The sequence below is a fragment of the Dasypus novemcinctus genome, chromosome 13 (assembly GCF_030445035.2).
Source record: "Dasypus novemcinctus isolate mDasNov1 chromosome 13, mDasNov1.1.hap2, whole genome shotgun sequence".
Taxonomy (NCBI): Eukaryota; Metazoa; Chordata; class Mammalia; order Cingulata; family Dasypodidae; genus Dasypus; species Dasypus novemcinctus.
Window position 1 is genome coordinate 109,700,935 of NC_080685.1, and position 16,532 is coordinate 109,717,466.

At 38.3% G+C, this 16,532-nt stretch overlaps 1 protein-coding gene across 3 annotated transcripts in view; it reads right to left on the bottom strand.

The window, feature by feature from the left end:
- Positions 1–656: 656 nt before the first annotated feature.
- Positions 657–16,532, bottom strand: part of LOC131272947 (TATA box-binding protein-associated factor RNA polymerase I subunit A-like) — a 49,225-nt gene continuing 33,349 nt past the window's right edge. For all 3 annotated transcript variants that reach the window (XM_058275252.1, XM_058275251.1, XM_058275254.2), the window contains exons 8-11: positions 8,024–8,090; positions 7,192–7,315; positions 6,128–6,282; positions 657–3,792 (exon numbers count right to left, since the gene is read on the bottom strand). In XM_058275252.1, the coding sequence (XP_058131235.1) occupies positions 3,680–3,792; positions 6,128–6,282; positions 7,192–7,315; positions 8,024–8,090 (459 nt within the window). In that variant the 3' untranslated portion in view covers positions 657–3,679. The remainder of the gene's footprint in view (positions 3,793–6,127; positions 6,283–7,191; positions 7,316–8,023; positions 8,091–16,532) is intronic.

A 16,532-nucleotide genomic window follows, 5' to 3' on the forward strand; every position in this document is an offset into this window, starting at 1 on the left:
ATTCTGATAGGTGTGAAATGATAAGTCCTTGTGCCTTTTGATTTGCATTGCCCTAATCAGAAGAGATCTTGAGCATTTTTTCCACAAGTTTTGTTTTTTGTTTTTTTTGCCATTTGTATTTCTTCTTTGGACAAATGTCTACTCAAGACTGTTGCTTATTTTTAAGTTGGAATGTTTGTGCAAACATTATAGAACTCACTGCCTCGGGCTGGAGAAGTAACACTTGGACTATCTCCAACCAGTGAACTCACAGCTCCCACTGCCTTCTCGGAAATGGGAGGAGACCATCTGACCCTGTGAAGGGAGAACGAATGCATTTCCCATTCCATCTAGGACCTGTGAGTATTTTTTGATCATTTCATTGACATTTTGGTTATGAAAAAACTGAGTCCAAGAAAACTAGCTCCTGTTGGAAAATGATTCTAAATTACCCTATTTAAAGAATTATAGCACACTGAAAAAAAAAAAAACGACGTGGACATAATAGAACACAAATCTTCCTGTCTACCCAGGACATGTTCAAATCAGATCTTATGGTTTTTGAGTCACTGCAAAGATTAGCAAGAAAAGATCAGTTAGCAGGATCTCTTCAGACATGGTGACAGCATGAGTTTCTGATTGTTAAAATATGAAACATTTCAGATGGGACTATATAATGATTTTAAATTCTTTACATTTTATTGAATCTTTTGACAGTTCATACATGTTGCAAACAGGCACGTCTCTATTAGTAGAATGTATTTAATTTCCTGTAAGGTGCTATGTGATAAACAAAGGGTCTTACTTTTTATAGAGCCAAACCAGCTTGCAGCTCCTCTAACCATCACAAAATACACGAGGCAACTCTTTTCAGGTAGTGGACAACACGCGACATGAGCTAGATCACTGGGGAAGGGAACTGGGAAGTAAGTCCCACAACGGTCCTGCTTCTCTGCCTGGGGACAGTTTCCTGAGAGCAGTTCATGAAGCTCAAGTCCAAGCTGAGCAAGGCAGTCGCCCTGAGCTGAAGAGGCAGAGATCAGAGTTCAGGGCGGCGCAGGCAGCAGGAATCTTCAAGGCTATTGCACCAGGAGGGAACTGTGCGGAAAGAGCATCCCAAAGTGTGCGTGAGGGTTGTCTTCAAGTCCATTGCTGATATCTGGGTGGACATAAATTGAGAGGTGGGTATATTTAGCAGTGGGAAGCAATTCATTTATTATACTATTTTGATATGTCAGAGGTTTTCAAAAGAAAATCAGTACTTTAAATTCTCTTTATTTAGTTCCTCTTATTAAAAGTGTCAGTGTAGTCATGATGTACAGCTACTTAATATTTATTAAGCATTATGAGCTAGGCATTAATTACATATTTTTTATTCTTCACAGCAATCCAACAAGATAAACCCTATTGTCTCCATTCTACACAGTCAGAAACTGAGACTAAGAGAGTCTAAGAACTTGCCCAAGAAGTCACAGAACTATGCAGTGATGGACCCAGGACTCACACCCAAACAGCCGCACAAGGTCCCGCTCCAGGCATTAACTTGCCAAGATGTTACTTCCTGTGGGGGAGGCACACTCAGTCACAACTTCCATAACAGTCATGCAGTTCAGCTCATTAAACAAAGTATGCGCTAGAAATTCCACCAGGTGCTGGCGATATGGAGATGATTAAGCCTGGATAACACACTAGTGAGGGAGACAGATGTGCAAAGATAATTAAACAATATGGTCATTAATTAAAAAAAAAAAAGGTTGTATGAGGACTAGGGAGGACACGGGGGGGGGGGCTACCAAGCGTGGGAGGGCAAGGGCAGGTTTGGGTGTAGATGATGGCCTCTGGGTTACAATCCCTCTCTCTGCTCCTTAACCCAGTGCTCTGCATGTACACTGACTGCACTGGAGGCATCACAGATAGTAGCTGAGAAAGTGTCTCGGAACCACACTGATTGGGTGAGGGTCCTAAGTGCCACCATTACCACACGTGACCTTGGACAAGTTACTTAATCTTTGGAGGACTCCACTTTCCTTCTCTCTAAAATAGGGTTAATTCCTAGGATTGTAGTGGTGATATGATGAAATGAAAAGCCCATGGTACTTGATAAATTCTAGCGATTATTACTATTCACGAAACAGGCTTTAATTTCAATGGACCTAAAAAAATTTCATAGGCATTGAGTCTTACTGCTCCTATTGTACTATTAGATATGAACATTTACGATATAAAAATTCTAAGGAACTAAGCTTTGTGTGGAAGCAAAACACACATCTACTCATTTGTCTTTTACTCTCACCTCCATTCTCATAGAGATAATGAGAATTCATGAATCCTATTTTACAGCTTTTGCCAAAATAGCTGGGGATAGCAGCACTGCTGGTCTTGGCCTATGCTTTGAGATTTTTGTCCTAGGTGATGCCTAGGAATTTCATTCCTATCCTGATCTTAGACAATTTTATATAGCCCATCACCCACTCCCATAAGCAAGTTAGCCCGATTCGTGAGGTAATTTTAACTTAGTTTATTTTGGTTCTGCAGGGAACCTACTCGGTTTCAGATGAACATTATAAGGTTGGATACTTTGTTAACAGTCTCTTTCTTAAAAAGTATAAAAAAACATGAAATGTAAAATTAATGACAAAGCATAACTTGTCACCCATTTTTCTTGCAGATGGCTTAAAATTGGAAGGAGTGTAAGCCAGTGGGGAAAAATGTGTAGTCTGTCATCTAAATACTGGGCTTGAAAATTAGTGAGCTTTCATGGAACTTAATTACTAGTTATCTGAACAATAAATGTCTAAGAGGCAAGACATTCTGAGGGAGCACGTAGCAGTTACCCAAGCATGTTGTAAGCCTTAGTTCATGTTCAGGGAAACCTGCTCTTGGCTTCTCAGCCAACCTTTCCCACTGGTTTACGTGTGACGCTGGGACCCACCCTACTTCACTGGCAGTTTCCTCCACTGTCCAGCTACCTAGTGCTGCATCCTCCTTTCCAAGAGAAAAAGGAGAGGGTCCATGTATGTGCTAAAGCATGTCTTGGATTGCCATAGCAGGAAACAAAAAGAATCTAGAGCCTTCAAAATTAGGCCAGTGCCAGATGAAAGTAGCTAGCCCCCTCTACCGATTCTGACCCAAATTAGTCCTCTACAGTAAAAGGTGACTCTCTATCAGAAAGTCACTTGGTTCCAAACTGCCATGTCTTAACACGAAAAGAGAAAGAGGAGTCCTTTTCTAAACCCTCTTCTTTCCAAAATTTCTCGAGAACTCATCACGAATACATTTCTTCACAATTTTAAACCTAACATGGATCAATTCGAGATTAAAAGAATATAGATTCATTTCACAGTACCAGAAGTTATATTTTATTACACAATAGTCAGGGGAAAATATCTACAAGAACAATAACTGCTGTGGAGCTATATTCTCTGATGAAACAAACAAATATAATTATTTACTAGAAGAGTTATTCCTTAATAATTTAACAGTATAAAAATATATATATTTACAAAAAATCAAAGGCAGTAGAGACTGTTTCTCTATCTGTAACTGATAATAAAAGAAAATATTAAAAAATAAGTAGCTTTTGTGTAGCCATATGAACCACCGTTCTGAAATGCCAAATAAATGAATATATTGAATAAATACCTACTGAGCTACAACTATGTTTAAGGCACTATTAACAAAAAATAACTAAAATTCACTATCAGAGCACTGAATTTACAATATTATATTTTTTCACTGATTTCTTCATCTGCTTAATTTTCTTCTTTAAGCCTTGATGACCTTGTTTCGAAACATACCGAAAATATCTACAACCTAAAAAACAAAGCAAAACAGAGTTTTAATACTTATCAAATTCTTCAAATATATTTCTACTTGTAAAATTATTTTATGAAAATGATTGCTTTGTATTATCTATACAAATATATCCCAAGCATATTATAAGAGCTGTCACCAATGAAACGTATTGCTTCCTACATACAAAGATGTTCCTGATCCATCATAATTAAAGCATATACTTTAGCTTGTTTTCTGCCCTGCTCACCAAGCCCCAGTTAGGATGATACACATATTATATGATATATACAATGACCTTTCTTAAAGAGCAAATTATCTTAGCTTCCCTCTTAATATTAGCTTGTAAATCAGTTAAAAAGGTATATACAAAAGATGATAGTTTGCCATAGAAAATACTGGTGAGATAATTAGAACTCATGAAGAAAAGCTCGGAAGAGATAAATATTATCTGTTCAATCGAGTTGTCTAGAAAGCAGCTCTGAAAATGGTTAAAGTGCTACCTTTGCTGCCCAGTCTTATAATACTAAGTAAGAGGACCATTTATCAGCTATTTCAAAGAAATGAAAAAAATCTCAGTAAGAAAAATATAAACTGGATTTTAAGAGTTTATTTTTAATTTGGAAATTTAATAAGGAGACTCACATATGAAAATTAATTTCATCATAGTCTCACCATATATATATATATATATATCCACCCTGTCTGGAAAACTCCAGGATGTATACTGTACTTAGAGGAACCATTTTATTATCCCTGAAAATTGGGAACCAGAATTGCCAATATTTTATTAGCTGGGAAAAAAGGGCTTCTGTGGTTGTACTTCAATAACTTGTGCTGCAAAACTCACAGATCACAGAGATTTCTACTTCCACCTAGAATGTAGAAAGCTAGAAAAAAGTTCACTCCCACTCTAACAATGAGAAAATGTCAAATGAACTACAAACTCTTCTCTCTTCTTCAGCCTATCAGAGAGCTGGAGTCCCAGATCAACCAAGCAGCCTAAGGTCAAGGAAGGAAAGGCCTTCCAGAGAAAAGGGAGACCAGTACGCGAGGGAGGACAGGGCCGCCACTATACAAGCAGCGCATCTGGAAGCTCGGAGCAACAGCACACCTCAGCTAGAAGAACCTGAATTCTATGGTGTAGCGGCAAGAATCAAAAGAAGAACACAGCTCAGCACAAGAGACTGGCTTAACCCCCACACTAACACCTCGACAAAAGAGAAGTGTACCCACTCTCAGCATAATGATGCCTGATACTCCTATGGTACTTTACAACTTATAAAGCACTTTGACATGACGTCCACTTGATGTTTACAACAATCCTGTAAGTAAATCCACACAGGCATTACAATGGACATTTCACAGAGAAGGTTCACGAAGATTAATTACTTGGATCTAAAGTTACATGGAAACTAAGTGACAGAAATGGAAAATGAGCCCCGGTCTACAAATTTGGCTCAAACATACTGCATTAAGTAGTAGAAAAATCACATTCCTAATTGCATTTCTGTTCCTTTTCATCAGTGTATTTAGAAATAAAATTATTACACTCTTCTTTATTCATCTCTTTTCTAACAAAAAAAAACATTTTATTAATCTTAGTAACAATCTGAAACATTCATTGAAAATACTAATTCCAGAATTATACAAATCATATCTAAAACTGAATTGAAGAAGAATCTTTTTCACACACCTTAGGTCTCCTAGCAACCAACTGCTTACTAGTGGTCATTGTGAGGTTTACTTTCTCCATTTTGGATGTATTTTGTGATAGTTTCATTTCAGCACTGACTAACTTTTCATATTTCAGTGGTACAAAGCAGGTAAGAGTTTAATCAGCCAAAATATTTTCGAAGAAAACATCAACTCTTCCTTTAAGAGGAGTTTCAATAAGTTAATAGGATGTAACCTTTTTAAGGGGAGAAAATACTATTTTCTTATAGGAACAAATAAGTAAATATACAACTAGGATAGAATAGTAAGTCCAATAAAGAATATTTTTTCTATTTCCAATAAAGTAAACGATCTCAGTAAACTTCCTATACATGAACACCAAACAGTCATTTGTTGTGGAAACAGTCTGTCTCCTATACCTTTATGCCCCCTAAAAACACTCAAGTTAGAGCATGAAAACCAATGACAATCAACAAGAGGAAATCACCGCTTCTGATCACTGGGGATTCCTACAGGCTCACCACCTGGTCCTAACTCAAGACTGATTCTTTCATTCAGCTGTTATTTCTCAAGCACCTCCTATCTCTGGGTAAGATTTAATATGAATGATCAGGCATACTTGTAATTTCAAACTCATCCAAAAGTTACGTATAGATTAAAAGGAAACAAAAACATGTACCTTTTCCTAACAGTAGTCCAGCTACCAAAGCTTTCTCACAAGCCAAAGCTTCATATTCTTTCCAATCGCTTTTTGCCCAAAAATAGCTGAAGTGAAAGCTTGGCCACCAGTTTTTCCTGGAGTTCCACTCTTCTTGAACCCAGGCAAGATGATTTCTGAAAAAGAAAAATATCAAAGGGAAGATCCATGACAGGGACAGATCTATATTTAACAATCTGAACTTAAGTAGAGTCTGTGGAAAGGCAAGGAAAAGGTTTCCAAACACTTTAGTCTGAGTATTGGTCATGACATGACACAGCATGAAGCAAATCCTTTTCTGTAGGAAGCGGGTGTGGCTCAAGCAATTGGGCTCCCGTCTACCATACAGGAGGCCCAGGGTTCGATAAGCAGGGCATCCTGGTGAAGGCAAGCTGGCCCAGGTGGAGAGCTGGCGCACATGGAGTGCTGCCCCGCACAGGAGTGCTGGCCGACACGGAGACCTGGCACAGGAAGATGATGCAACAGAAAGAGACACAGAAGAGAGACAATAAGAGATGCAGCACCAGGGAGCTCAGGTGGCACAAGAGAATGATTGCCTCTCCCCCACTCCGGAAGGTCCAGGATCAGTTCCCAGGGCTGCCTAATGAGAATACAACAGACACAGAAGAACACACAGTGAATAGACAGAGAGCAATGGAGGGAGGGGGGGAGAAAGAAATCAATCTTTAAATATATACATATCTACTACTACTTTTACTTATTTTTTTAAAAAATGCTTTTCTGTTGTTCTCTTTTATGTCCATGCCCCATTTTCCATTTAATTAAATAACCAGTGTAGTACAAAACAATGATTAAGAATATAGACTCTGAAGTCTTACTCCTGGATTCTCAGAACTTCTGTTTACCATCTGTGTGACCTGGGCAAGCTGCTTAACGTTTCAGACACGACTGGTGCCTGTCCCACAGCAATGCTACTAGGGTGAAACTGCTCCCATAATACAGGTCTCATGTGAAGGTCTTTGCTTAGGGTGTAGTACAGAGAAAATGTTCAATAAATGTTAGCTATTATTATTATTTTTACTTACCCCATTAAGGTCTGTCTCAGATATTTTCCCAAATATTTCCAAGCAGTTATATTCTTATTGCATCGAGCAAAATCTAAAACTGCAAATAATACTTCCAACCCCAATTTATGGTGTTCTTCTTTTTCTGCATTGATCATAATAGTTCAGGTTTATAAAAGACACTGAGGTACACAGAGCAAAAAATATATATATACATACAGGTGATAAAGCATTACCGATTCCTAAGCCTTCTGGTCTAGTGAACAGTGTAAAGCAATGCATTTGCTCACACTCTCCCCTATGAGGAATTCAATAATTTAGGCCACGCAAAGAGGCCAGGATGGGGAGGTTAGGCCCAGCGTGGGTTATGCTCCTCTACTTACATACGACTGAGAACATTATTTAAAATATCTGCCCATTTGTGCTCTGTCTATAAGACTCTCTTCTATCAGGAGAGGGACCGAGGCAGCCCAGTACCAATCAGGCTTATTAAGCTGAGTTTCTTCTATGAAGAAATACGTCCTTCTCTGTACTGAGCTAAAGCCCAGGGGGAAGGAACATGAGGTGAATTCTACCAGGTGATGCCATGCCTCCTTTGCTGTCTAACATTTTATAACACGGCCTGGCAAACCTTCCCTGCAAAGGGCCAGCTAGTAAATATTTCAGGCTTTGTGTGCCACACAGTGTGCCACACTACTCAGTGCTCACATCAGAGTGCAAGAACAGCCTTAGATGAAATGAAAACAACTTTATTTATAAAAGTAGGAGACAGCAGATTTGGCCCAAGGTCATAATTTATACTCCCAGCTCTTTAGCTTGTCTGCACAAAGAGAGAGAAAACAAACTTATTTACCTGATTTTCTAAGTAATCTATGAAATTCCAACATCAGTTTATGAGACGGTACAATCTGATACAAAATCTAGAAGGAAAAATGTCATTTTTACACACCCTAATAAAGGCATTTCTCAAATTTCAGCTTACTTTCAAAGAAAGCTCTTATTGCCTATTATGCCTCAATAAATAAACCAAGATTTTCAAAGACATTTTGCTTTCATACAATATCAATTTGGATATAGTGAAAGGAATTAAAACCTCTGCTAATATCAAGATAATCAAAAGAATTAGGAGAAGTATATGGTGACTTTTTTTTTTTGAGGTACTGGGGACCAGGGATTGAACCAGGGACCTCACATGTGGGAAGCAGCGCTCAACCACTGAGCCACATTGGCTCCTCTGAGTTGGTTTTTTATGTTTTGCAAGTTGGTTGTTCTTGTTTTTTTAGGAGACACCAGAAACCAAACCCGGGACCTCCCATGTGGAAGGCAGGTGCTCAACTGCTTGAGCCACATCCGCTCCAATGATGACTTTTAATTTTCATCTCCACTTATTTTTCTACTGAGTACCACACTTAAAAACTCAAATCATTTATTTTCAGAAGTCAGGACCGAGGAGAAAAATAAAAAACATCACAGAAAATATTTAATATTTACAGATCAGAAGAGGCTAGAGAATATTTATGTAAAACAAGAAAACCAAGAGAAGACAAGGGTAACTATTTTGGAAGACTGTTTAGGAACACAGTACATTATGGCTATGTGAGTAAATATTTTTACACAATAAGAAGAAAGGGGGAAGCAGACTTGGCCCAGTGGTTAGGGCATCTGCCTACCACATGGGAGATCCGCAGTTCAAACCCCCGGCCTCCCTGACATGTGTGGAGCTGGCCCACGCACAGTGCTGATGTGCGCAAGGAGTGCTCTGCCACGCAGGGGTGTGTCCCCCACATAGGGGAGCCCCATGCGCAAGGAGTGCACCCCATAAGGAGAGCCGCCCAGTGCGAAGGAAAGTGCAGCCTGCCCAGGAAAGGTGCCGCACACATGGAGAGCTGACTCAACAAGATGACTCAACAAAAAGAAACACAGATTCCCGGTGCCGCTGATAAGGATAGAAGCGGTCACAGAAGAGCACACAGCAAATGGACACAGAGAGCGGCGGACAACTGGCAGGGGGGTGGGGTAGAGAAATAAAAAATAAATCTTTAAAAAGAAAAAAGGCAAAAGTTTTTTTTTAAAAAAAACAGAACTATTTTTTAAGGAAATACACAAATGCAGGATTTAAAGTAAATTTCTATTTCTCATTTCAACACATTTACTATTAGAAATGAATTGCTTGCTGGAGTACTTTGATCTTACAAGAACATAATTTCCCACAAAGAAAAATGTAAATTTTGTTAATTTCTCCACTTAACGTTTCTAAAAGCTCAATCAATTATCAGTATGTCGATAGAAAACAGTAGTATTAACACTCATTTCCTATGAAAGTCACATTTGTCCCATGGTTTATGGAATTCTGTATAAGGCTCAATTCACTTCAATTTTTAAAAACTTTTTTACTGAAATATAACATCCTCTCTCTGTCCTCTCCCTTTAGCACTACAATTACAAATATGTCAGACTTTATCACCAAGTCCCTTATATAATCTTTTCTGCACACTACTTCCTTTTGTTCTCTGATACCTTAGCCTGATATTTTCTATAAAATTCATTAGTCCTCTCTTCTGCTATATCTAGTCTGCTATTTATCCCATCTACTGAGTTCTAAATTTCAAAAGTACAGTTTTCAAAAGTAAAAGCAAAATTCTCTAAATCCATGTTCTCTTAAACATAAATGAGTATATTAACACAGTTATTTTCTATAACTTTGTGGCAGTTTGATAGTGTTTATAAATTCCAAAAAGAGATATCAATTAGGTTTGTAAACTGGTCTTTCTCTGGGCGTGATACCTATGGACTGTGTTAAATTCAAAGGCCTTATGTTTACTTGATTCAATCAAGATTAGGGCTTTGATTCCACCAAGTCATTAGTATATGGGGGGGTGCAGGGTTGAGTCCCTGCCTACTTGGGGGGCTAATATAAACAGACACTTAATCAAGAACACAGGAGATACACAGAACAGAGAGGAAGAGAGACAGCTCCACAGACACGGCAGAGGACACGAGGGAACACAGGTGGTACCATTCACCGGACAGCTTACAACTGACCCTGTGAAGAGAACAGAGCCCCTGAGCCCGGAAAGGAATGAGCCCTCCAGCCTACAGCTAAGATCCCAAGAAGCTGGACCCATGGGGCTTTACGAGGAAGAGGAAGGCTCAGCCCTCGCAGACGTCACCTGCCACCTTGCTCCAACACATGGCAGCAGACTTTGGATGAGAAAGGACCTCTTACGGTACCTTGAGTTGGACTCTTTACGGCCTGGTAACTGTAAGCTTTTACCTCAAATAAATACCCTTTATAAAAGCCAACAGAGTTCTGGTACTTTGCATCAGCACCCCTTGGCTCACTAATACAACCTGTTTTAAAAGTTCTTTCAAATACATTAGTGTTCACGGTGAACCCAATTGTAACCCTATTGTATAGCTACAATTTTATCTATATATAAATACAGATAAAAATATACTAGCAAGCTAAATCCAACAGCACATTAAAAGAACACTCTAATCAAGTTGGATTTATCACACGTATGCAAGGGTGGGTCAATGTAAGAAAATTAATTAATATATCACATTAATATAATAAAAGGGGAAAAAAAACATGATCATTTCTATTGATGCAGAAAAGGCATTTGACAAAATCCAGCACTCTTTCTTAGAACACCAGAAAGAGAAGGAAACTTCCTCAGTAAGATAAAGAGCATATACAAAAAAACCACAGCTAACATCATACCCAATGGTAAAAGACTGAAAGCTTTCCCTCTAAGATCAAAACAAGACAAGAATGCCACAGTCACCACTGTTATTCAACATTATCCGGGAAGTTCTAGTCAGAACAACTAGGCAAGAGAAAGAAATAAAACAGAATCAAATTGGAATGGAAGAAATAAAACGTTCCCTGTTTATACGTGATCCTATATGCATAAAATTTTGAAAATTCCACAACCAAGCTACCAGAGCTAATAAGTGAATTTAGCAAAGTGGGAAAGTACAAGATTAACACCCAAAATTCAGTAGTGTTTCTATATACTAGTAATAAACAATCTGAAAAAGAAATGAAAAAAAATCCATTTATATTAGCAATTAAAAGAATCAAATATCTAGGAATAAACCCAACCACTGATTTAAAGGATCTGTACATAGAAAACTACAAAGCATGCTAAAAGAAATCAAAGACCTAAATAAATGGAAAGACATGCTGTGTTCAAGGATTCGAAAACTAAATATTGCTAAGATGACAACTCTACCCAAAGCGATGTACAGATTTAACACAATCCCAGTCAAAATTCTAACAGCCTTCTTTCCTAAATGGAAAAGTCAATCATCAAAGTTATGTGGAAGTGAAAGGGACTCTAAATAGTCAAATCTATCTTGAAAAAAAAGAACAAAGTTGGAGGACTCTCACTTCCTGATCTTGAAGCATATTACAAAGCCACAGTAAACAAAACAGTATGGTACTGGCACCAGGACAGACATATAAATGAATGAAATCAAACTGAGAATTCAGAAAGTAACTCTCATATTTAGGGCCAATTGATTTTTGACAAGAGGGCAAAGTCATTAAACTAGGAAAAATAGTCTCTTCAACAAATGGTGCTGGAGAAACAGGATATCCATATGTAAAAGAGTGAAAATGAACCCCTTCCTCATACCATACACAAAATTAATTCAAAATGGATCAACGATCTAAATACAAGAATCAGAATTATAAAACTTTTAGAAGAAAACATAGGGAAGCAGCTTCAGGATCTTGTATTAGGCAATGGCTTCTTAGATTTTATACCCAAACCACAAGCAACAAAAAATAAAATAGATAAATGGGATCTCATCAAAATTAAAAACTTTTGGGCACCAAAGGACTTTATCATGAAAGTAAAACAACTTACTGAATGGGAAAAAATATTTGAAAACCACATATCCGATAAGGATTTAATATCCAGAATATATAAAGAAATCTGCAACTCAACAACAAAAAGACAAACAGCCCAATTACCAAATGGGCAAGGGAAGCAGATGTGGCTCAAGCAGCTGGGCACCCACCTACCACATGGGAGGTCCTGGTTTCATTTTCCAGTGCCTCCTAAAGAAGATGAGCAAGACAACAATCTGGCATGAGCTGGCACAGCAAGGTGGAGCAACAAGATGATGCAACAAGATGATTCAACAAGGAAACACAATGAGCGACGTAACAAGCAAGGAGCAGAGGTGGCTCAAGCAATTGGGTGCCTCCCTCCCACATAGGAGGTCCCAGGTTCAGTTCCTGGTGCCTCCTAAAAAAAATAGAAGCTGAGCACACAATGAAAAGACACAGACAGTAGTCAGCAAGCACAAACAATGAAGGGAGGGGAGAAATAAATAAAATAAATCTTTTAAACAAAAGGGCAAAAGACTTGAATAGAAATTTCTCCAAAGAAGATACACAAATTGTTATGAACTATCACTTGCAGGAAACCAGCTTCACAAAAGAAGCCCATAAGAAGTACATCAAAGATTAATGACATCCATTAAAGGCAAACTTGAAGAACAGAGACCAAAAAGTAAAATTTTTTCACAGCGACTGCAGAACAAATCAAGCACATCCTTGCTAATTTTAACAACTACTAGCTCTTTATTGGTTAAAACATGAATCCAGATGATATGGTTGCTCTCCTAGACTACCATGAGGATGTTGTGATCCCATATATGATTTCAAGGATGGTTTAGAAATAGAGAAATGTTAACAAATTTGGAAATTGCTTTGGATCTATCACCTGTCATCATAACTGGCCACTGCTTTTCACCCACACCATACCAAGTAATTTAGACAGATGAACTGATGCCATCTCGAACTCATTATTTATTTTTATCTTGTTTTATCTGGTGTGAAGGCATTGTTTAAGAAAAAACATTGCATGTAGGCTGTCTAAAAATAAAAAAGCATTTAAACTCAAAAAAAGACTTTCAACACCAGGGACGACTGTGCTTTTGGGACTCTCATCCTCTGGGTCTTTAGCAGAGGCATTTCGACCAATGAGCACAGCATCAATGAGATCATCTGTCCCACTGACCATCTTCCCCTCCACCTGCAGGCACAGCCCTCTGTGGCCTCCCAGACATTGTAAATGTTGGAGAACATGTCCTTTGCTGATGAGGTCCCAGGAGATGATCATGATGGCAGCTGGAGGGAGGCAGCAGCATGGCAGTCCATTGAAGATGATCAACAGAGCAGCCATTAGGGAAATGCAACTCAAAACCACAAGTAATTACCATTTCATACCCACCAATGGTGTATTAGTCAGGGTTCTCTAGGGAAACAGAATCTACAGAGGATATCTGTCAATAGTAAGAGTCTCACACAGTCATGGGGATGCACAAGTCCAGGTTCCACAGGCAGGCTGCAACCAGGAGCCCTGGTGAAAGTCCAAAGAAGATTCTGGGCAAGTTCTGGGAGATGCTGGCTGTCCAAAGACAAGCTAGGAAATTCTCTCAATACTGGAATCACTTCCCCTTTTAAGGAATTCAAGTGATTGGGTTAAGCGTCACTCATTGCTGATGGAAATCTCCCTGACTGATGTCATCATAACCAGCTATCTATGATTTACCACTGCGGTAAAGTCAATGGTGACTAAGGTCATAAATGCCCTTGTATTACAGTTAGACCAGTGCTGGCTTGACCAAACAACTGGGCACAATCACCTGGCTGAGTTGACACAAGAGCCTAACCATCACAAATGGCTATTAATAAAAAATGAAAAATTACAAATGTTGGAAAGGATGGAGAGAAATAGGAATAATTACTCAATGCTACTGAGAATATGGTATCGTGCAGTCACTGCAGAGAATACAGTTTGGCCATTCCTCATAAAATTAAAAATAGAATTACCACAGGGCCCAGCAATTTCACTCCTAGGTATAAACCCAAAAGAATTTAAAGTAGGACTCAACTATTATTTGCACACCATTGTTCATGGCAGCATTGTTCACAACTGCCAAAAGATGGAAGCAACCCTTGTGTCAATCATCTATGAATAGATAAACAAAATGTGGTATACAAATACAATGTAATATTATACAGCTATCAAGACAAATGTAGTTCTGATAGACATTACAACATGAACCTTGAAGACAACATATTGAAATAAGTCAGACACAGAAAGACCACAATTGTGTGATCTCGCTGATAAGAAATGATTAGAATAAGCAAATTCACAGAGTCAGAAACTAGAATTAGGTTACCAGGGGGTATGGGGTATGGAAAGGGAAGCTGATGCTTGAATTGTACAGAGTTTCTACTTAGGATGATAAAAAAGTTTTGGTAATGGATGGTGGTGATGACAGCACAACATTACGAATAGAATGAACAGCACTGAAAAAGCAGACTTCAAAGTGTTTAAAAGGGGAAATTTTAGGTTGTATGTCACTAGAATAAAAATGGAAAATAAAAAATCCATAGGACTATATAAACACAAACAATGAACTGTAATCATGTGGTACAGTTAACAATATAATTATAAAAATGTTCTTTCATCTACTGTAAAAAAGGTACCACACTAACACACGGTGTCAATACTAGGATGGTATATGGGAACTCTATATTGTGCATGATTTTCTGTAAACCTATAACTTCTCTAATAAAGTCAATATTGAGTATTAAAAATGAAATACTAAAAACATTCAATTAACCCCAAAAGAAAGTAGGAAAGAAAAAAACAATAAATAGGACAAGTAGAAAACTAACAGCATAACAGTGACCCAGTGTAACTACTTTAAATATAAATGGGGCTTCCAGTATCTGGTAATTCCTGAGTAGGGTGGCTGGACTAAACCTTCAGATAAAAGTATTAAAATGTAACAAGCAAAAAACAACAACAAAAACTTTTTGAAGGCCCAAGAGAGTAAAAGAGAAGCTGGAGAAAAGTTAACCATGAAAAGAAGAAAAGATATCTGATTAGATTTGCTTCTTCTGGCTCTTTGCCTAAAATATCAGAGGACAGAGACTGGAGCTGGCAGAGCAGCAGTAAAGTAAGGGCATACATCCCAGAAAGAGTAACTGAGGGTACATGAACTCTAAAAATCTGTATTTAAAACACTACCCAAATCCGTAGCTGGTACTGAACTATGCATGGAGAGAGGACAATTCAGGCAACCCAGCGAAAACCCAGTTGAAAGAAACAAGTGGGTATTTCAACATCTGCACACGTCTATGAGAGAGTCAAGAGTTTAGAGTCTGACTAAAGTCAAATTAACTGCCAATCAGAATTAAAAGAGAAGCACAACTGGATCTAGAGAAGCACAACTAGATCCAGAGTCCCTGCAACAAAATATTGACAATGTCCAGAATGGAATAAAAAATTAGTAAGCATATTAAGAAATGATAAAATGTGAGTCTATGGAAAGCAGTGTCAATAGAATCCAAGCCTGAGATGACCCAGATGTTGAAATTAGCAAACAAGAACTTTACAGTACGGGAAGCAGACTTGGCCCAATAGGTAGGGCGTCCGCCTACCACATGGGAGATCTGCAGTTCAAACACCCGGCCTCCTTGACCTGTGTGGAGCTGTTGCGCGCAAGGAGTGCCAAGCCGCACAGGCGTGTCCCCCGTGTAGGGGAGCCCCACGCACAAGGAGTGCACCCCGTAAGGAGAGCCGCCCAGCGCAAAAGAAAGTGCAGCCTGCCCAAGAATGGCACCGCACACACGGAGAGCTGACACAACAAGATGATGCAACAAAAAAAGAAACACAGATTCCCGGTGCTGCTGATAAGGACAGAAGTGGTTACAGAAGAACCCACAGCAAATGGACACAGAGAGCAGACAAAAGGGGGGGTTGGGGGAGAAAGGGGAGAGAATTAAATAAAAAATAAATAAATCTTAAAAAAAAAACTTTATAGTAGCTACTATAAAAATGTTCAAGATTTTAAAAGGAAATATATTTATAGTGAAATTAAGACTTGGAGAATCTCTGCAAAAAAACAAACTATCACAATAAGCAAAGAGAAATTCAAAAACTAAAATGAAAAGTGAATGGCTAGGTATAACAACAGATTGGAAAGAGCAGAAGGATCAGTTAACTTGAAGATACATCAATAAAAATTACCCAATCTGATAAACAGGAATAAAATTGAGGGTAAGTGACTTGAGATATCAAGTCTAAAATATTTGTACTTTGAGCTTCTAAAGGAGAACGGGGAGAGACAAACCTATAAGTATGTTAAGAATGGCCAAAAATTTCCCAGATTTGCTGAAAACCATCAATTTAAAAATCCAAAAAGCTCAGCAAATCCTAAGTATGATAAATACAAGGAAAACCTAGGCTCAACAGAATCAACCTAAAATCTAAACATAAGAGAACATCTTGAATAGCAGGAATTAAGACATGAATCATGGCAAAGAC